Below are 21,633 nucleotides of genomic sequence, written 5' to 3' on the forward strand. Positions count from 1 at the left end.
GGTAAATCGAGCGGAGTATGGAAGAAGCCATTGTTTTTGTTAATCCACTTTTTCTCTGTCCTGTATTACATGTAGGGCGGAATGGGTGTTAACCTACGATAGGAATTCTAGTAAGGATTGAGTACATAGCTTGGTTTGGACTTTGGGTTGGACCTTTCCATGACAAATGGGCCCACCAATTTTTATCAGACAATTCGGCTGATTATCTGTCATCCTGAAGCCGCCTGAGCATACGAGGTAAGCAATCATCGTCCTGTTTTCTGTACTATTCATCGTCTTCCTCCTCACGGAAGAAAGACGCTCCAACTTTTCGTGTTAACCTCCATGCTAGGGTTTCAGCCACCTTGAAAATAGTCGTCAACTATCGAGTATTTCGGACAATCGGCCGACAGCCGGCGAAGATATCCAAAGTGGCTGTCTTTGTCTTTCTTCTTCCGGCACCGCCTTTTCTCATCGACCTTAATTCATTACACCGGTGCGGTGATAGAGCCACTAGTTCAGGGTGATTTGAATAATCAATATAACCAAATTTCATCATTAGGGAGTAATTAACTCTAGCGTGTAAAAATGTAATAATCACACTTACTTTTTTGTCTACTGGGGAAATATGGTTGATTAACTATAAAAATATACTTTTTGTGAGTGATGATAATGCAACACAATTTATCAAGCATTTGGGTCAATATTAGTTAGTGAACACAGTTCTTCAGCTGTTATTTCCAGAGGAAGTAGTAGCAACAAAGGTGGCTGATTCTTCATCTTCCTCGGATAGTCAAGAACCTAAAAAGGGAAGTCCACCAAAAACGAGAAGTCGTCATTACACACGAAACAGAGCTTTGGAACACAATTTAGGAGGGTTGGCTTTCAACTATTAGGAATAATAATGTCTTATCAAACATTGAATTCAGGGGATTTATATTTGACAATTCATTCATCAGGTACTCCTATCAAAATTTCACTGTGAACAAGAAATACAACAGATTTTTACAAAAGAAAGAGTTATAAATGTCTCAATATCAATGTCTGTGGGAATGCTTTCTGCTTCTGTAATACGTCTCACCATTATTTCTGTACCTTGTCTGGATGATCCTAAATGTGAAGGACACTATTCCAATAACAGCCATTGCGTAAAACACCCTATACGGTGCTAATGCCAGTGCAGAAATAGAGGAATAATATCCAGCAAGGAGATAAGCAAAGCTTAGTCTGATTTCCAACCATGGAATGCCCGGGATTGGAAATAGGTAGAAATTGAACTCGGGCTTTGAATCACATAAACCGTGCAGAATGACACCAATGCAGAATGCAGAATCCCAAAACCACGGAAAACTTTGACCAATACCAATCCGCTGCAAATTAATATGTACGTTGTGAGTTGCCAGCAGTAAAAAACTAGAAAATTATGTCAAAAAGCTCAGGTTTTAAGTATTCCTTGCCAAGTGAAAAGGTCAAACGAAGCAAGTGCTGTAACTTTCTTTGAATGAAAAAATTGTGGTAAATAACATACCTGAAGCCAGGCCACGAGTGAAGGGACAAACATCAATGCTGCAAGCAAGTGTAAGACAAGCAAACCATGATGGTGATGGAAGATCTCTAATTGTGTCTCGCCATAGCTTCTTGTTGATTCAGGGCTACCAGTACAGGTCTCTTTTATAGGTGACAGATTGCTAGTATCACTGTCACCATTATTTCCAGATTCATAAAACTCACTGGTCTGGACATGGCTGCGAAATGAAGCCATAAAAAAACTGTTTACAAAGACACAAAATGAAACTTAGATCGTATGACAAACAAACGAAAGAAAACTCTCAAAGCATTCTAGTGAAGGAGAAGTACACCTACCTGCACAGAGCACTGTGACAGTGTAAAGCGTGTGATAAAAGCAATACAAAGAGCCCCAGAGCTGGATGCACAAGACACACCAAGGCAATGGCAACCAACGATGTTATAATCAAATGATTCGCCCTTAAAATCCTTATGACCTGCCCCAAGAATGTTTTTTCAAGGAATATGAAATCAAGCTCGGATATTGAGTCTCAAAGCAAAATGGAAGAATTAAGATAGAATTTCTGTAAAAAATTAATTGTAATATTAGTAATATTATAGCAGTCAAGAACTTGAAAAGTATCTTTCTAGGGTATATTCAGTTTACCATTTTCACAAATAGCAAGAAAATAACTAAAGCAGCATAAGCCTTCAATCTTTATGATTCAGGTTGCTAATTATGTCTTCACCGAGTGGAAAGTTACCTTAATAGATGCAAAGCTGGAGGACATATTGATGAACCATTGGAAAAAAGAAAAACAGAAACTCCCTTCACATACTTGCAACCTGAAAAATTGGACTCTTTTAGCTTGTAATAGAAAATAAAGCTCAGTCCTAATCTTAATTGCTAGTTGAGTCATGAAACGAGAGAAATGTCTTGCACATTTGTATTTGCATGCAAGCGATTGAGTAAACACATGAATACGGAGACGCACATAAACAGAACTACTAACCGTTTTTTGATAAATACATGGGAAGTGCCAGCCATGTAGAAAAGCAATTGCGAAAGTAATATCAGCACGATTATCACCCCATTTGCAAAAACGTAGCAAAGTATCGAGACAATAGAGAAACTTATAATCGGGGGAAGTGATTTAGAGCTTAGGAAACAAAAGAGCACGGCAAACAAAATCGGAAATGTGGCAAGGAAGAAAAAGGGACTTGGCATTCTCAAGTTTGATTCAACTGCAGATAACACTGACTGTATGGGCCGATCAAGTTCCCATGCATATGCCTGCCGCATCAGAGCGAAAAATGCAACAGCGACGCAAAGACCGCTGATCTGCATGGAGTTAGTAATTAGATCCATCGTGAAATTACCAATCACAGTGAATATGAAGCTCAACAATTATTATTGACGATGGGTAAATAGTTCTTCAATTATATTACTAGTGCCTGTGTTACCTTAAGGCTTGAGAAAAGTATTAAGACGTATACTACATCGCCAAATGTGCATGTCCAAACCAATTTGAAGCTTTTACTCAATAAGGTAAAAGGTAGTATCTCATGGAAACTCGTCCAATGAAAAGAATATTAATAGAACTGAGTTTGACCATTAAAGGATTGGACTCAAATGCAAAGTACTGAACAGTTTCCACTTCTAGAAATCGGAATGTACTATAAACATGCTAAATCCAACTGAAAAACATCAGTTTTGAGAAGGGTAGGCGGTAACAAGATATTAACCTGGGAGAAGTATAAGAGCAAGAATCTGCCAGCAGCCGCAGTGAGTGGAACACCAGCAGTAGTTCTGTAAGAGCAATGTGGGTCCACCTGTAGAGAATTGCAGAGACAAAAAAAGTTACCGAAAACAGTATATGAAGACACATTAGAAAATACCAAAATATTCATGTCCGTGCCGATGGGTAATAAATATAATTTTTAAGTTAAGTAATTATACCAATAGTAAAACAGTTGTCTTGTCAGATGCATGAGTTGAAGTCCAAAGTGCTGGAGAGGAATCCACGACAATTGTTTCGGAATACAAATTTGGAAATACATGGAGACCAGATGTCGCATCCCAAGCAAGTGCCACAGGTGGGAAACACCGACGCCTACAAAGTCCTGCATTCCAGGATCAGTTACCACAAGCAGAAAATGGAACCATATAAAGCAACAAGATTCAGAGTTCTATTTGTAGATGTCTATAGAAGCTTTTAATAGCTTTCAATTTAATAAGTAGTAAGCACATTATCTGTTCAATTACATCCAACAGTTACAGAAATAACCACTCAAACTAGCGACATAGGATGGATGTGAGAGAACACTTACTACTAGTTTCCACATCTTCTGTATCTTCAATAGGAAATTCAGACTTCTTAATTCCACAGCCAGTTGTTATGAGAGATAAAGAAACAGGAAGAAGGCCTAAGCTAACGGAGAATGTAAGATTGAGAGTAAGCGGATGATCTTCCTTCAAATTGTCATCCTGCTAGAAACCAAATTACACGATGAGCCACCATAGTGTTCAAGTTCCTTAACTTCAAAGGTTGCTAAGCTATACATCAAAATATTAACCTTATCCGTGAATAATGAATGAATCAACTTGTAAGGAGAGAATACTTGCTCTCCATCCTTTGGATTGAAAAATTGTCCAACTCCCATAGAAGCCGCTGGTGGAGGCCTCCCTGAAACAGTCTGAGAACAGGAAATCTCTTAATGCCGAGAAAGTAAGTAATGCCTAAAAAAGGCTAGCTGCTTATCAGGTTTATGAAAACTGCAAAAACTGTGTAGGAGAAGGAAGAGTAATAGTCTTTCCCTTCCTGTACTTGATTCTGTCAAAAAAACCAAACTCAAACTAGTCTGACAGTTATCTTCATGAGAATCAAAGGCACGCTTAATTTACACTCTTGCGTGAACATAAATTCAGGGATCCCAATGTGCTAAGTATCCATAGAAGTTTTCCCAAATGGAGGTATTTACACTCATTATTAATAAAGGCTATCTCGATAAAGTTAATGATGAACTATTTCCACGACTTTCTGATAGAAAATTCAAGAGCAAAGAATATTTCATGTATATATATCAAGCACATTATGACACAAAGTTTTATGCTTAAAAAACAAATTTAAACAAAAAATACAATCATAGGATTTAAGAGAAAATACCGGTTGAGGTGCCACAGAGATTGTTATGAACCTGAAGCCATGCATATCCTCAGGACCCAACCAAAATACAGCGGATGGAGGAGCTTGCTCAGTTTGACTACCTGGCTCAATCTTCCAGAAGAAATGGACATGTTTAGAAAGGAGTATATAGATATTAGCTTATGAAAAGACTCTCTAGCGATGACTTTATACAACACAATACCTGCCTTGGAGCTGGTCCAGATGGAATGTGCACCATTTTTGTGGTGACTTCTACAACCCCTTTATTTGTTGCTGAAGCTGAAGTTCCCCTCTCTCGCCAAAGATGAAGCCGCACACCAGAACAAGGTGAAAGATTTGTGACAAAAACAAAGTGTTTTTTTCCACCTGGACCCTGAATATTAAAAGAGCTCTATATTGGTCACTAAGCTCCTCTTTCAGACACAAAAGAGATTTGCAGTTTTTATGTTTTTTAGGTCTCTTATAAACCAAATTGTATTAATTACAGTTGTCGCTGACAAATAGAAAGTCTACAAACTTGCAGAATTGTCTAGATATATGAAGATATAGAAAAGTGATATCATACTCAGACCCTTCCACCACGACTCCCACCACCCATACCACCCCCAGGGCTCATTAAAGCCAAGAGTAGAAATTTTTTAACTCTCTAAATGAAACAAACCAGTTTTTGAATGTCCAACCATCGCCTTCTCCCATCCATGGCTAAAACAGTGACAGTACTAGTTTGAATGTAAAGGTCTCTTTCAAGTCCATCTTCACTCCACTGGCTATTACTTGGGCAACCAGAAATGGCAGGAACATGCGGTGCTGTTTTATTACAGTAAGATGTCAAAATAGGTATGATCAAGAAATATTAAGCTAAGACAAAGTTAACCATCACACCATTTATTAGTATCCTCATCCCCATAATTTTCAAAACCCCAAAAACATGTCATGATTACATGGGATGCATCATATCAGCAGCAATACTTCCCCACGGTGTTCGACCATTTTATTTGTTAATGATTTATTTAGATTTAGATTTAGAGATTGTGCTAAACTTCTAATAGAGAATTTATAACTATACGAGGGGACTAAAGAGAGAGAAAATGGCCGACCAATTCCAGCAAATAAAGTTCATATCAAACAATTCAACAACTTCTGTCTGAAAGAAATAGGATTCAGGAAAGAATACCATGAATCACTTTTCCCGTTTGAATAGGAAAAGGGTCGGACTTTTTTGGTTCTTGTAATGGCCTTGGTGCAAAGAAGTTCTGAGGGATTCCACTATGAAGCATTTTTGTGAATATTCCAAGTCTTTGATGTGCATCACTAAAAGGTTGACTTGTCTTTGTGTCTATCAGACTGAGGAGGGTGTGCGAGACCTAAAAAGGTGAATATGATTTTCAGGACCTTGTTGTAACACTAGTAGTTCCAGTAGAGCAATACGACTTACTTGCACAACTAGCTGATTACACCATAAGATGACCTGGTGCTCCATTGATAACCACACGTTCTTCATACCAGTGCTGCTCATCATAAAGCCATGTGTAGGAGGAACAATACCATCAAGGGACTCTAACTTTGAGCGCACCTGGAACACAAACAAAACATGATCATCTATCGGATAATCAGTTCAAAGAACGATTGGTAAGTGGTGGCATAAATCATTTTACACCTTTGAGAGAACATATTATGGGGACACTTTTTTAATTGTCATAGATACCAGGTCATAAAACAGGGAATTAAACTAGTTTCCAGAACACGATATCCACTTCATACTGAGGTAATTGAGTTTAGAATAAATGTCATGAAGCATGACCAGATTGTTGCGAAGAACTCATGCTCGCCAGAGAGCTCTAATTAGTACAAGTAGGTAAATAAAATACCAGTTTTATTCTTTCAAATGATATCACATAATCACAAGAAAAGTGGTTCTCTCCATTATAACAACTTCATAAGTTTCCCATGAACTCTTATCTCTCATTCTTTATAACAGTACAAGTAAATGCAAACATATGTCTACCTGGTAATCGTTATAACCACCAGAAATGGAGACAATGACGACATGAGAAAGTGGAGGATCAGATATGTAGAGTCCAGCTTGAGAGGTTTCGACCTCATATCCTTTCCTCCACGCTTGATTCACGTGTGTATAATAGTGGCCCAAAGATGGCTGCAACGCCACCGGAGGATACCTGGAGAAGAAAATAATAAAAATACTGACAACCGCACATAGGTCAAGAACAGCTAAAGACGATAAGGATACTATGAGATTTACTGGTGTGGGGTGGAAAGGGTCAGAATAGTTTCAACAGCAAACTTTCTTAAATGAGGGTGCACTACTGCAGCCCTAGCAACAAAACCACCCATAGAGTGACCAACCAATATCACACTTTTAGGTAAACTGCCAGACACAGATGCGCCTTCTTTTGCTCTAGCATCACGAGATTCTTTATACTGATCCAGAATCTGCAATCATGAACATCACACAACAATTAATGGAAATCTCAGCAAACTTATGTTATAGAGAGAGAATACCCCATCACTAATAGAAGTTATAGTCCCTTCTTTTCTTCTTCACTAAACTTTTTCTTTAGATATTGTATGTATTGGTTTATTCTTTTAACATGGGGAACGTATTTTAAAGAGATAGAATAACCCCATTATCAACAAATGGTATATAACGTGAATTTTCTTTTCCAGTAACTTTTTCTTTGGATATTGTAGGTGCAGGCTATCCTGTAACATGATTGTCTGCCTGCCTGTGGGTGGCAATTATCAAACCTCAAATATATTTTACTTATAAAAAAAAGGTGGAAAAAGTGATACCCTGTGAATGGCATATACTACATATTCAGAGTGTTCTTGGAGTATCTGACCATCCATTGCAGAATGTTCACCTTCAAGATCCACTGCAAACCAATCCAGCATGGAAGCATATCGACTAGGTAATGAAATGTCGTTTAAATCGATATCCACTCGACCTCCCAAATTCGGGGAAGCTTGGTAAAAGTTCCAGTCAAGTGGACCTCCTTGATAAGCCCTATCAGATTCTGCACCCAGGGATCTAACCTGTGTAAATGCAGGTGAACATACATTTTTGAGCAATTAATTAGGACATGAATATAAAATGAAAACTACTATATTGATCCATCAATGATGCATTACTTTCTCCACTTGATCATGAATCTAAATGAAACTCAAATAATAATATACAGCTAATTCACTAACAAAATAGGAAGTTATGCAGGATGAAACATCCATTAAATGAAAAAATCCACGATCCGCCAATTAAAAACAAGAGGCTTGCCTGTTTGTAGCTTCCACCATTTCCAGGGATAAAAAGAACAGGAATACCATTAAGCTTTTTAAGATGATCATCAAAGTCGATCTTTCTCCAGCCTTCATGGTACAAATACAACCCATATTTCACAGAGGACACATTTTCCGGCGTTGAAATGGGAATATACGTGGGATACATATACGTCATGGCACAACCATTAGATATTGGTTTCAGTAAACCATAAAGACCTGCAAGGCCCATCCACATAGAAACGGCAACCACAATTGCTACTCTAGATTTCGTCTTGAAACTTTCCATGTCCACGCCACCTCTAAGTACCATCCTCGACATCATTTTCCAATCACCAGCTGCAAACGGAATCTGTCATCCTACATGAGCAATCAAAGATCAAACGAACCACTACGCTATGCAACCAGAATTCAAAGGAGAAAGGGAAGAAAAAATGATTCACACTCTCACACAAATAATTCCTGCTCCTATCAACTAAATTAATCGAATGCAAGCACCCAGCCAAGCACACTGAATTGAACATCCTATATAGTTTCGAACCAAATAGTAAAAACTATCATCCTACTCCAAACAAGTACAACTCGAAATTCGTAGGTTTCATCTTAAAATTAATTAAAAAAAAGCATAATGCAGACAAATTCACAGCTGAAACAACACTTGCACGAATTAAAAGCGAGAAAAAAAAAGAAGGAAGTTAAGCAAATCAATCGGCAGTTTACCTCAGAGAATGAGATCCAGTTGAGAGAAACTGTAGAGAGAACAGCAGAGCGGGTGTGAATTCGCGGAGCTAAAGTTAATCCGATGGCAGGGAATTTCGATTAATGGAAAGAATTATTATTAGGGTTTTTTGCAAAAACCACCCCTGTATAATCTTGAATTGCCGAAAAAGCATCCGTGTTAAACAAATTAGCACATAACCCCCTGTGAAAATTAGTCAAAGCCAAAAAGGACCCTACAAGCTCAATGTGCGATGCACTCGCGGTTTGTGCGACTGGGAGTCTGATTTTTGACCTAAAAAGACCCAAATACCCTAACTCAACATTTTCGAAAATTACAAATTTATCCAGGATTTTTCACATGCCTAAAATGAAGTTTTTAGAATTTTCGATTCAGTCCCTAACAATTTCAGAAAAACCCTCTCTCCAAATTATATAGGACCAAATTGCAATTTTCATAATTTCTTAAAACCTAATCATCTCCCTTCTCCCTCTCCTTCTTCAGATCCACTCATTTGCTAAAAAAGAAAGGGGACGAAAATTCCAGGCCCCCCCCCCCTCTCTCTCTAGAATTCCAGCCCATTTACAAAAGAAGTAAAAACAAAAAAAATTGCTTTCTCCCTGAAACCCGGCAGAAGACGAGGGCACTTCACATTGAAGATTTGGCAGATGAGAATTGGAAGAATTGTCCGTCCCTTCTCCGTTTCTCTAATGGTGGATCTGAATTAAAAATATTTTGAAGTAATTGTTTGAAGTGGGGCGGCGGGTGTGTTGGCAGTGGTGGTGCGACGGTGGAGGGTTGGATGGAAGAAAAGGAAGATGATGCCATGAGTTGAGCACCTGTGCGTGCTAAATGTTTTGTTCTTTATTCTTTCTTTTTTTCATTTTTTTAATTATTTTATTTTATGCATTTTATTTTTTTAAAATTAAAATATTATTAAAAATTATCAGGGTTAGTTTAGTAATTTCATCTAACTTAGCAGCCAATTTCAGAAAAAGGGGCGATGTTCTTTATCAAACAAAACATAGGGGGTATTTGCTAATTTTTATAATATGAGGACTTTTTTGGCTATTCAAGATTACACAGGGGGTTATGTGCAATTAGCTCTTATTATTATGTTTACTTCATTAATTAAGTAATACTGAAGAAATACAAAATTTAGTGTTCAAATTTTTTTAATCGAAAAAGCGGAAATGTTGGTCCAATGGTGTTTTAAGTCGTGTTTGTTTCTTTTGGGGCGAGGCCAGAAGTCCTATTAAATCGCTTTTTTAAATAGTTTGTATCTTTGTCGCCACCTGAGCTGACGACACGTGTCATCAGATTTGGGCTGGGCCTGTTTGTGAGTACTGTTTAAGGAAGGTAAATCTTTTTGAGGTTTGATGTGGCCCATCAATTTAAATTCTACTTACATATTTATAGTAAGAATTTAAATTGTAGTTTGGGATATATATGACACAATAGTAAGACATATTATTGTATTTAATTAAAAAAAAAAAAAAAGAGGTACATATGTATATATATATATTTTGGTAAATTACTGTCACCACTAAGGTACGATCAAAATACGAAAAAATTCCTCATGTTTGAGTAATACAATCACACATCAACTATGATTTTTTTTACACGTCCACTATTGTGGTGTCAAATTTAATAAAATCTTATAGATTATGTGAAATACTCTCCAATTTGTATACGTTTTACCACATTCGAGCTCTACATTTTAAAATAAGATTATCATAAGATACCTCTTGACTTGTAAATATCAGATGGTGGTTCATCAGAAATTGCATTGCACAAAACGAGTACAGACTGAGATCATACTATAAAACCTAGAAAATTATATTAAATTTGACACCATAAAAATAAACGTGTAAGAAGATTCATAGTTGAGTAGTGATTAATTATGATTACCCAAATAGAAGAATTTTTGTTTGTAATTTGACCTTATTTCATGATAGTAATTAATCATATACTTTAATGCATTTCACGACAGAGATCAAGAAAAAATAATAATAAATATAAATTATGGTGTACCACCACTACTTGATGTCTAGGTTAAAAAATGTCATCTTTATTTTAGTGACAATAAGGTAAATACAAAGGTAACAACAAAGCATTCACTTTAATGAAAAAGTTGAAGACAAAACTCGGTTGCAACCTGAAAAATGACTTCAACACAATCATTTCTTCCACTATACATCGTATAACCATTAGTACACTACAAAAAAACGATAATATACAGTCAGTTCGTACAACCCATCAAAAAAAGAAACCGCAATATTATTACATCTTAATATATTAAAAAAAAAAAAAAAAAAAAAAAAAAATTGTAGCTAAAGTCAATAGGAGAACTCGTGACCTCGAAGAGAGATATGTTTCTTGACCCAAATAGCAATATCCTCGGCACAAGCCTGAGCTTGAGGGGTCTTCAAAAGCATATCAAGCGTTGCAAATTCATGAACCGCGTCTTTGTACTCAAGAACCGGAGCATCCACATTTACCTTACGGAGCTCCTCTGAGTAAGCAATTGCCCTATCTCTCATCCAATCGTGTTCCGCCACAACTGTCAGTGTTGGAGGCATTTGTTTCAGAGGAGGTCCTTGTCTGTCTGACGAGAGTGGGTTTGCAGCAGGGTGATCGAGGCTGAAATCATCCTCGGACAAGAAAAGTTTCCACGAGAGCATGCACATTGCCTTGTCGTAGAAGTATGAGTTTGCTAGTTTTATTTCCGAATGTGTTGGCACACTTCCGATGAAGAAAGGGTACACTAAAACCTGGGCGACCACCTTTACTGGGTCCAAAAGCTTGCCAGCTTCAACAGCTTTTCTTGTCATGTAATCAGCAATGTTTCCTCCACAACTCACTCCAAGAAGTACACACCTGCAATAGTATACAAGTAGAGATAGAAATAATTCAGGAAGATTCATTGTGGAACACATTCAGATAGAGATGAAACAAGTACCGGCAATATAATAAATTCTGTGATTAGAAAGATGTCAAATGCGACAGCTTAGCAACATAACAAGTTTTTCCTTGATCGTTGACATTATCGAAGGGTATATGTAGTAGTTTACACACACAGTAATGCAGGCCTTCATATTTGTAAGTTTCTTTTTTTGTGGTTAAACCGTGGTCGCCCTTAAACGAACAATTCAGGATATTTGGTTTGAGAAAAGTCCAAGGGTGAAAGGGTAGTTGGATGATTTTTCTGTCACCATAAAAGCCTATGACGAATGCTAATGCCACGCAGGACAGAGTTCTATTTGCTTCCTCTGCCAGGTTTGTGACCATAACATTGCATTTGACACCTACCACTTGTTAAAATGTTTTAAATGGACAACCCTTGAATCAATACCTTGTGAGCACAAAGCCGGAAACTGAAAATAGTAATCGCACATAATCCACATTCTCAGAATATTGAGAGCACAATAAGCATGCACTCGTGATAAGATCAATTAGTGAACAAGCTCAGCAAAGTTCTTCAAGAAAAAGCAAAATAGAAGTTCTATTATGGTTATCATAAAATAGAATTGGTTCCAAGAAAATATAGGATATGATACCCAAGAACCACTGCTGCCTAACCGCATCAGCTTCCGAATTGTTTATGGAAAAAACGCAACACAATCTAGTATCCATAGAAACCAATTTCTTTCGATTTTCGCATCATTCATGACACTGATAATTGATTACTTAACAGCTAAATGGAAACCAGATGAAAACTAGGAATCCAAAGAAACCGACACAAAAAAATCCATCTCCATCATAAATATTTACTCAGTGAGTAGCGAGAACACATATGTTTCCATATCAGAAAAAATCAACACAAAATAATCCCACATCGAATACCAATATCAAAAGCAACGAATGAGTGATCGAAACAAACCTCGACGGGTCCCCATGAGCAGCCAACCAAGGCTCGACCATAGAAGCTCCAAAAGCATTAGCAACGTGTCCATTACCCTCTGACCTCCTCAAATCTCCCCTTCCTACCCTCCCCAAAGACTTACTACATTCAGCCAAATTCGACTGCTTCGCCAGCCAATACAGCACCTTCAGCCCATCTTCAAAAGCTGCAGGGTACTTATTCTCCGGTGCCAACCTATAACCCACAGCCACCACAATCACATCGCACAATTTCGCAATCCGCCTACAGAAAAAATCATTAGACGACGAATCATTGCTCCCGCTAACAAATCCTCCACCGTGAATTTGCAACATCACAGGCAATCTGCGGCAGTTATTCCCAACCGGATTATAACCTCTGTAATCAATACTACCTCCGTTGCTGCTTCTTCTGAAACCATTATCGATTTTTGAAGCGCGATTACCAACTATACCTTCATTGCTGCTGGAAACAAACTCATCCTTCGAAGATCCATCGCTGTGGCGACGAATTGGTACCTGATTTCTATCGGATCCGGAATTAAATATCCCGATACGGGATCTGGTTTTGGAGTCGGGAAAATAAAGGCAGGTGTCGGGGAGAAATATACGAATTGAGAGAGATGTTAAAGGATCGATATGTATGTCTTTTGTGGCGACGCCGTCGGTGAAGGAAGGATTGGCGGCGGCGGCGGTCTCCTCCTCGGGGCGTGACGTCACCCCAAACGTACCACCGGCGTCGACAGCGTCATTTTCGAGTCCCTGTAATCGGTTCTGCAACCGATGCTTTAGCATAAGCTTGAAAAAAACGCTGTATAATTTAACGCCAATGCTTGGCATTTTCCACGGAAAATATATTTATACGCACACCCAATTTCTACAATTCTTCGTACATTCGAACGATGAAGAAGAAGAAGAGAAACGGATGATCGTTAAAATTCAAACCTGGCGGTGCGAATCGAGGATTTCACATTGGAGAAATTAGGTCAGTTTTTTCAGGAAAAAATTTGGAAAAATCCCAATTTTTCCGATGAGCTTGGATGGAGAGAGAGAGAGAGGTGGGATTGTACTGTGTTCTGTGAATTACGATATAAATCATTAATTTGTAATTAATAAATAACAAAAGTAATTAATTAATAATGGTAATGGAATAGTAGGATCATCAACTCAGCTTAACACTTTTGACCCCTCGTTGAAAATAGATTTATTTATTTATTTATGAATTTAATATAGATTTATTTATTTATTTATGAATTTAATATATCGCAAAGGTCAAATGTATTTTTAATGAATATATAAAAATAATAATCTATGAGATATAAGTAGGGAAAATTTAATTTAATTTTCTTCTGCATCTCAACTTTTTTCATTTTTTTACTGAATAAACATCAGATCCTGTAATTTGCAAATCATGCGAAAATATATAAATCGCACTGAACTCAAACAGCGTGTAATAACTCGACCTGGTCAGCGTTAGCAAGAAAATTCGAACTTGGGCTATAATGAAACATACACATACATCTCAAATTAGAGAACATTAAATAAAAGACCAGTTCAAAAATTTCTCTTGCTTATAACACCAATTCTAAAAAGATGGGAAATCATACGAAGAAACATGCACTGAAGAATCTATACAAACTCCCCGTAAGTTTGGCTGCCCAAAAACCGTATATACAAATCCGCGTCTCAAAATCAAAACAAAGGTTGATAACAATGATAAATCCCCGTACCTTCAAACTGCTTGACCTCGTTAGGGAGACAGAATGTGTAATCAAGAAAATATTAGTTTCACCTCCATGGTCAATCAACACCGATAAAAAAGTCAACCCACAGTTGCTCAAACGAAAACAAAAGAAAAGGGAGAGTTTTTTTTTTCTTGCTTCAGCCAGGTGGCGCCTTACTGCTAAATGCTAATTAGAGGCTTTTCATTGCAGCTATTTCCTCCAAGCGTAGCCATGTTTCTTTGCGTTTCGTATTGGTTTCTTCTTCTCGTTTTTCGTCTTGTTGGAATTTGAGCAAGCACTCGTCGAAGAGAACGGGGTCCACGTCAGCAAAGATTTTTCGTACATTTAGTGTGAGGCTCTGCACTGCTTGATTCCAATGGTTTCTTGAATTCTTCTCAAGTGCAGGGAAAATAATCGGCAGTATAATTTTGCGATTTTGTTTTATTAGGTTCTCGATGTGACCGTTGTTCCATAAAAAGAGTGCCCTTTCAGCCACCTGCATAAACAAGAATTATAAAATGTCTTATGCTATATTAAATTGACTCTTTATGCGATTGTATAGAGAGCTATCAATTCATTACATCAACGAGTCTAAACTCAGATAAATACGAAAATGTATCTTCAAATAAAGATGTTATCAAACTGTAACTTAAGCATGTACGAAAATTAGAACCACCGATAAAAATTAAAAACCTCAGCAAAACTGGATATATATACGAAACCAACCTGAAAGTGTGAACTGCTCAAACAACAACCGATCCTCCGGAACAAAGGAACCATACATCGCTGAAACTCAGTGGGCTGAGTTGCTTCCAACACTTCCTCCAACTCACCCAAAAACATGCCCTCCTTCGAACTATTTGTGATTGGCCAACATTTGAGTAACCCCCTTATTACAGTGTCGGCAAGTTTGCTGTCCTTTTCCACAAACTGCGTGATGCAATAGGAGAGCTGCTGATGGTACATCGATACGCACTTCGGTTTGTGAAGTGGGATCAAAGTCCGAACAAGGAAAAGCTTGTGCTCTTCTTTCAACGGCAAAGCAAATCCATTTATAATGCTCCCCAATATTTCCAAAAGCTCAGCAATCCCGTTATGCTTCTCCGTTTCGAAAATAAAACGGAAGAATACATTGTTGATCGATTTTCTAATGAAGGGCCTATGCACCATGAATTTTCCGTATATGCGGTGCAGCACGTTCTTTAAGTAGTCCCTTTCTCTAGGATCTTCCGAATCGAAGAGATCTAATAACCTTAAAATAAAAGAGTGATCGATGTAGCGTTTTGCCAGCTTTGCATCTGTTTCTGGGGAAGCTACGAATCTGAGAAGGAATTCGTAGACAATTTGCAAGTGGGGCCATTCGGGGTCCATTAAGGGCTCGTCTTCTTCCAAATCGAATCCTTCTATAACTTTCCTTTCACGTGGCTGTGTAGAGACTTTACGGAACAAATTCATGGACACCATTCTCACGATTTCTTGTATGACGGTTTCGTTGAATTTACCGTTTGCTGAGGTGGCGTAGTCAACGAGCTCCACCAATGTCTGCCTTTTGATGTCCTTTTCTTTTAAATTCTTTAACGGGTCGGTGAAGTCAAACGTTACGCAACACAAACTCAACTTTCTAATAAATAGGTTTTGCTTCTCGGAAGTTGGGACATCCTTAAAACTCGGAAGTGCTTCGTAAGGTAGAGCTCCTGCATTTCCATTTACCTTTGGGTCGTAAAGACCTGACGTAAAATTGGTTCTAGAATTAACCAAAGCGTTTGAAGAGAAAATAGAGGATCCTCCATCACGATTTTCCGCTAACTTGCCCTGTTTCCGTGGAATCCTATTTAGAATATTCTTGATCATCATTCAGTTACACAATCACAATATTCTTCGGGTAAACTCAACCGCAGTTACCAAATCAATCACTACAAATCAATTACCAAATCGATCTTGTCCAATTTATAAGGCATCTTCTTCACCATAAAAAGTAAACATACATGATTTGATGCATTTCTGCTGTAGATAGCAAAGAAATCCCATCTATTAAAGAGAAGAAAATGATTAATTAATTAATTAACTCAAAGAAAAAATCTCCCATTCACACACAATCACAGAAACCAGATTTAATTTATCAATTCACTAACAAAAATACAATTCAAAAATCCTTATAAACAAGCTAACAGTGCGCTGAGTTCACTCTTCGTAAACAATCACGATCCCACATTTTTCCAAACATAATTAGCATCACATTACTACAAATTTGAACTAATCACCTACACATTTACAGAGGGGAGAAAGTAAATTGGCCAGGGAAAAAAAACCCTAAATTAAATATGCAGGATTCGGACTCACCTCGAATTTCTCGGTTTTGTTTCCCAATTTTAGAAAGTTTTCAAATTTTGCGCTAGATCAGCAAGTGTTGAAAGATCTGAGAGCGATCTAGAAAACCCAAAAGTAATTAAAATAGCAAAATCCAGAACCCAAACACCAGTAGACTCACTGTATAAGCTATACAAGTATGGATATACACACAAATTTCAAAACTTTACATGTACGAGTACAGAGATACACTGATGAATATATTTGCTAAATTACGACCACCGCCCCTTAACTAAAGTCAAATTATGGGAAAACCCCCTTTTATTTTGGTAATTACAATCGCCCCTCCTTTATGAATATTTTTAGACTTGCACCCTTATAGGGTCAAATTCAATACAATCTTCTAGATTTCATTGAATGTTCTCTAGTTTGTACTCGTTTTGTGCAAAATTCAGTTTTTAATGCATCACAATCTAATATTTAAAAGCCAAGAAACACATCTTGTGATCGTCTTGTTTCAAAATGCATAACTCGAACGGGGTAAAACGGGTATAAATTGGAGAATATTCCACTAAATTTGACACCGCAATAGTGGATGTGTAAGAAGATTCATAATTGATCAGGTGATTGTATTATTCAAACATTATTTGAGTTTTCTCGTAATTTGACAGTCCTCGAAAGTAATTTACCCTAATATTTATGTTGTAGTGCAAAAGGCTAAAGATTTGGGCTTTTTTTTTCTTGAGTAAATTCAAGTCCATTACAAGGGGAAGTAGAGGAGGGGGGACTCGAACCCTAAACCGTTACCCTGTTGGTAAAGGCTAGATACCAACTCTCGTAACGAGGGTTGAAAAGATTTGGGCTTATTTTAAGGTGAATAATGTTGTAATATATCAGAAGTTTCAAGACTTTCACATGTAATAAAAGCAGTTAGGAAAATATAACAAGTCACAAGAAAAGCCCTTGGCTTAGTGAAACAAGGAATATGCTACATTCTTGTACTGTTTTATAACTTGTACAATCGCAGAGTTCCAGCAAGAGAGAATAATACAAGTCTTGATTTCAACATCATTCTAAAAGCTAAGACGAAAAAAAAAAAAAAAAAAAAAAGGAGAAAAAAACGTCAAATTTGCCAATGAAGTTCCGGTGAAGAATCTAAAACCCCCTGTAGATGGCTGCCCAATTATGTATGTACAGTCCCGATTTTCTATTTCAAAAACGAGGTTGATCATATCAGGGACAGAATCGGTATTATACTTCATCCAGCACGAGCTGATGGAATTTAAAAAAACCGGAAGCATAACAAGAAAGCAACCAATAAAATACGCACCAGCACTTCCATTTCATAATTCCACCTCGGAGCCCACTATATTTATACCCATCCACGATCAAAAAATACCAATCAGAAAGTCAAAAGACAACGGTGGGACTAGAAACAAAAGCCCCTCCGTTTTTCAGCCAGATGTCCTGTTATTACTGGTTGCCTTCATTGTAGCTATGTCCTCTAAGCGTTTCCATGTTGCTTCACGTTTCGTCTTAGTTTCACCTTCTTGTGCTTCGTCTTCTTGGAAACTGAGCAAACACTCCTCAAACAGCTCGGGGTCCACGTCAGCAAAGATTTTGCGTACATTGAGAGTCAAGCTCTGCACTGCCTGATTCCAGTGGTTTCTAGCGTTCTTCTCCAGTGCGGGGAAGATGATTGGCAGTATAACTTTTCGATTTTGTTTGATCATGTTCTCGATATGGTCATTGTTCCATAAAAAGAGTGCCCTTTCTGCCACCTGTCAAAACAAGAACTAGGTAAGTGGATCATGAAAATAAACTTGTTGCCTATGAATCAATTTTCTGATCGGGTCTACATGGTCTGACTGAATCATCTTTATTCTTCTGCCGAAATCTAAAATATTACTTGCAGTTTATTATACAGAGGATCTGGGATAAGTTCCACATTTAGATAATCACAACTCCAAATTTAACTCTCGTGCAATTATGCAATATGGATATCTTGATTATGAAGTTGATAACAGATATCAAGATCTGGAAAAGAGGTTGTCATGAAGCTAAAAAAAATCGTTAACAATGACAGAGTAGAAATCGGTCCTTGGATTTAGCCGCATGACAAGTAGATCCAGCTACGAGTCGCCGACAGAATATAGTAGATGCATTAGGTAAAGCGCTGTTAAAATGATGTTTATCGTCTAAACATGTTTTTCATATGTTCATTTCACAAGAAGAGAAATATGATATTTCCAAACTTAACATGTTGTTTAGGCATCAACTTGTGTTCATATTTCTATTTGAAAAACTAAAAAATAAAGCATGTCAAGAAAATGTAGAAACTTCGACACATGCCAAATGTCGTCTGGAGAAACACCCGGGTAAAATCAGAATGGAGTTAAACTTACTCAAAGCAAGAAATGCTCTTAACCCAATGGATGCAAAAGCAAAGATTAAAATGATTTACGTGACCATAAATAAACAACATGTTGTGACAATGTGAAAATACATGCGATGACAATAAAACGGTAAACAACTAAGCACATAATTTGTCTTAAACAGCCAACCTGAAAATGCGAACTGCTCAGGGAACGACCAATCTGGCGGAACAGAGGAACCATACAACGCTGGAACTCAGGGGGCTGAGTTGCTTCCAACACTTCTTCAAGCTCACCCAAGAACATGACCTCCTTTGAACTATTCGTGATTGGCCAATATTTGAGTAACCCCCTTATGACTGTATCAGCAAGTTTGCAATCCTTCTCAACAAATTGTGTGATGCAATAAGTTAGCTGCTGATGGTACATTGGTATGCACTTTGGTTTGTGAAGAGGAATGAGCGCCCGCACAAGAAAGAGTTTGTGCTCTTCTTTCAACGGCAACGCAAATCCATTTATAATACTTCCCAATATTTCCAACAGCTCAGCGATCCCGTTATGCTTCTCCGTCTCGAAAATACAACGGAAGAATATATTGTTTATCGTCTTTCTAATGAAAGGTCGATGCACCATGAACTTTCCATATATGCGGTGCAGAACAGTCTTTAAGTACTCCCTTTCTCTATGATCTTCTGAATCGAAGAGATCCAATAACCTCAGAACAAAAGAGTGGTCGACGTATCGCTTTGCCAGCTTTGCATCTGTCTCGGCGGAAGTTACAAATCTGAGAAAGAATTCGTAGACAATTTGCAAGTGGGGCCATGAGGGTTCCATTAAGGGCTCCTCTTCTTCCAAATCAAAACCTTCCACAACTTTGTTTTCACGAGACTGAGTAGAGAGCGGACGGAACAAATTTACGGATACCATTCTCACAATCTCTTGCACGACAGTTTCGTTGAATTTTCCGTTTGCCGAAGTGACGTAGTCAAGGAGTTCAACCAAAGTCTGCCGTTTGATGTCTTTCTCTTTCAGATTCTTTGTGGGATCGGTGAAGTCGAATACTACACAACACAAACTCAGCTTTTTGATAAATAAGTTCTGCTTCTCAGCGTTCGGTACATCTTTAAAACTAGGTAAAGCCTCGAACGGAACAGGCCCTGCGTTTGCATTCACCTTTATATTCCATAAGTCGTGGCGTTTGTTTCCATTGTTTAGACCAGAGTTCTGAGATGAACTGATCCCAGAAAGAACTGTAGCATTTGAGTTGCCTGACTTGGAACCTGTAGCAGAACTGTTTCTCGAAGTAGTTGATGTATTTGAAGAGAAATTAGAGGACCCTCCATCCCGATTTTCTGCTAATTTGGCCTGTTTCCGTGGGAGCTTATTCAGAATATTTTTAATCATGGCTTAGAGCAACAAACAACAATGTTCTTCGACTTTGAGTGAACTCAAAAGTACCAATCAACAATTAAAAACCAGACGGCACCACACCCTCAGTGGTTAAGGATGTTTGTGAGATGCGGCAAGCAGGTCATAATATCGATTCCGACCCCCCGTATAACTCAGCGATCTAGTCCCAATAATTAATTCTCATCTGGTAAACCCAAAAGACAAATATCAGGAAGAAAATTCAACACCAAAAAAGTATTACAGAAGCCAGATTTAGTTTCATCTATTTATAAAACAACAATAAAAGATTCATGGAATACCTTTTATAGAAAGAAGAAAAACAATGCCACTTTTCCAATTTACTTTTTGAATTAAATTGCATGTCACTATCACACAGTTTAATGGAAGTCCCAGTTGCAGAATTTAAACTTCAATTAGAACAAGACTAAGATAACCAGAGAATATTGCCATGATAATTGATAATTGAATTTTCTACATGCTCTAATCACCACCATGAAAACAATCAACAGAAAAAAAAAACTCAAAGGAAAAGGATGCGAATTGGAACTAACCTCAAATTTCGATTTCATGCCAATTGAATTTAACAAAAGGTTCCCAAACAATTGAACCAGATCACCAATTGTTGAGATCTGGACACGATCTAGAAAATCCAGCTGGCATTCTCCCTATAAAAAAAGGTATCGATACACGGAGTAGCATCCAGAACCCAAACCCAGTAAAGGTGTATACAAAACCAAAGCACCAAAAGCTATACGTACACAAGTGCAGACATACGGAGGAAAACCGAGCAAATATTGGGGGTCATTGATTCATAAATCAAGTAAATACTCGTCAAAAAATTGATTGAAACAAAACCAGAGCAAAGCTAAAAGATCAAGTCTTCGTTTCGTGACTTGGGAAAATAGGGCCCAGAAGAGAGAGAAAGAGGAGAGAGAGAGAGAGAGAGAGAGAGAGAGAGAGGGGGAATTGCGATATGGGCTTAAGAGGAAAAAGGGAAGGGAATCAATTTCTGGTGGTGGTTTGTTCTTGATGATGTGTTTTCGGCTTAGTATTGATTTGTGTTTGGTTTTTGCTCAATTATTATTATTATTGTTTTTTTTTTCTTTAAATAATTTTCTCTCTACTTTTCAATTTTCATCTCATCTTTTTATTTTCCTTTTCTCACTCTTTCTTATCTAAATTAATTTTAAAAAATAAATTCGAATTTCACCTCACTATGAATAAAATCTTTATCATACCAAAGTTTGTCCTTTTTTTCCATTTAATTATTA

At 37.6% G+C, this 21,633-nt stretch overlaps 4 protein-coding genes across 5 annotated transcripts; all 4 read right to left on the minus strand.

The window, feature by feature from the left end:
• Positions 1 to 847: 847 nt before the first annotated feature.
• On the minus strand, positions 848 to 9,572 carry LOC105969858 (phosphatidylinositol deacylase). 2 transcript variants are annotated; one of them, XM_012994642.2, is made up of 19 exons: positions 8,667 to 9,572; positions 7,945 to 8,306; positions 7,464 to 7,706; positions 6,913 to 7,103; positions 6,658 to 6,829; positions 6,088 to 6,225; positions 5,827 to 6,016; positions 5,314 to 5,459; positions 4,855 to 5,025; positions 4,653 to 4,763; positions 4,063 to 4,182; positions 3,817 to 3,973; positions 3,446 to 3,609; positions 3,232 to 3,318; positions 2,499 to 2,827; positions 2,250 to 2,331; positions 1,843 to 1,982; positions 1,508 to 1,724; positions 848 to 1,349 (listed from the first exon to the last, which is right to left on the minus strand). In XM_012994642.2, exons 2-19 carry the CDS (start codon positions 8,269 to 8,271, stop codon positions 1,017 to 1,019), a joined length of 3,318 nt encoding a protein of 1,105 aa, XP_012850096.2. In that variant the 5' UTR covers positions 8,272 to 8,306; positions 8,667 to 9,572; the 3' UTR covers positions 848 to 1,016. The 2 variants fall into 2 exon arrangements, with proteins under 2 accessions (XP_012850096.2, XP_012850089.2); XM_012994635.2 differs by having other exon boundaries at positions 1,508 to 1,748.
• A 1,241-nt stretch (positions 9,573 to 10,813) lies between these two features.
• Positions 10,814 to 13,664, minus strand: LOC105969849 (alpha/beta-Hydrolases superfamily protein). The gene is made up of 2 exons (XM_012994627.2): positions 12,548 to 13,664; positions 10,814 to 11,544 (listed from the first exon to the last, which is right to left on the minus strand). Exons 1-2 carry the CDS (start codon positions 13,384 to 13,386, stop codon positions 11,004 to 11,006), a joined length of 1,380 nt encoding a protein of 459 aa, XP_012850081.1. The 5' UTR covers positions 13,387 to 13,664; the 3' UTR covers positions 10,814 to 11,003.
• A 404-nt stretch (positions 13,665 to 14,068) lies between these two features.
• On the minus strand, positions 14,069 to 16,929 carry LOC105969841 (serine/threonine protein phosphatase 2A 57 kDa regulatory subunit B' theta isoform). The gene is made up of 3 exons (XM_012994621.2): positions 16,611 to 16,929; positions 14,997 to 16,298; positions 14,069 to 14,766 (listed from the first exon to the last, which is right to left on the minus strand). The coding sequence occupies exons 2-3, from the start codon at positions 16,122 to 16,124 to the stop codon at positions 14,461 to 14,463; spliced, it is 1,434 nt and encodes a 477-aa protein (XP_012850075.1). The 5' UTR covers positions 16,125 to 16,298; positions 16,611 to 16,929; the 3' UTR covers positions 14,069 to 14,460.
• A 616-nt stretch (positions 16,930 to 17,545) lies between these two features.
• LOC105969830 (serine/threonine protein phosphatase 2A 59 kDa regulatory subunit B' eta isoform) lies at positions 17,546 to 21,441 on the minus strand. The gene is made up of 4 exons (XM_088821423.1): positions 21,121 to 21,441; positions 20,914 to 21,027; positions 19,142 to 20,546; positions 17,546 to 18,358 (listed from the first exon to the last, which is right to left on the minus strand). The coding sequence occupies exons 3-4, from the start codon at positions 20,354 to 20,356 to the stop codon at positions 18,032 to 18,034; spliced, it is 1,542 nt and encodes a 513-aa protein (XP_088677549.1). The 5' UTR covers positions 20,357 to 20,546; positions 20,914 to 21,027; positions 21,121 to 21,441; the 3' UTR covers positions 17,546 to 18,031.
• Between the last annotated feature and the right edge of the window lie 192 nt (positions 21,442 to 21,633).

This window comes from Erythranthe guttata, chromosome 8, assembly GCF_056151865.1.
Source record: "Erythranthe guttata isolate IM_541 chromosome 8, IM_541, whole genome shotgun sequence".
Lineage (NCBI taxonomy): Eukaryota > Viridiplantae > Streptophyta > Magnoliopsida > Lamiales > Phrymaceae > Erythranthe > Erythranthe guttata.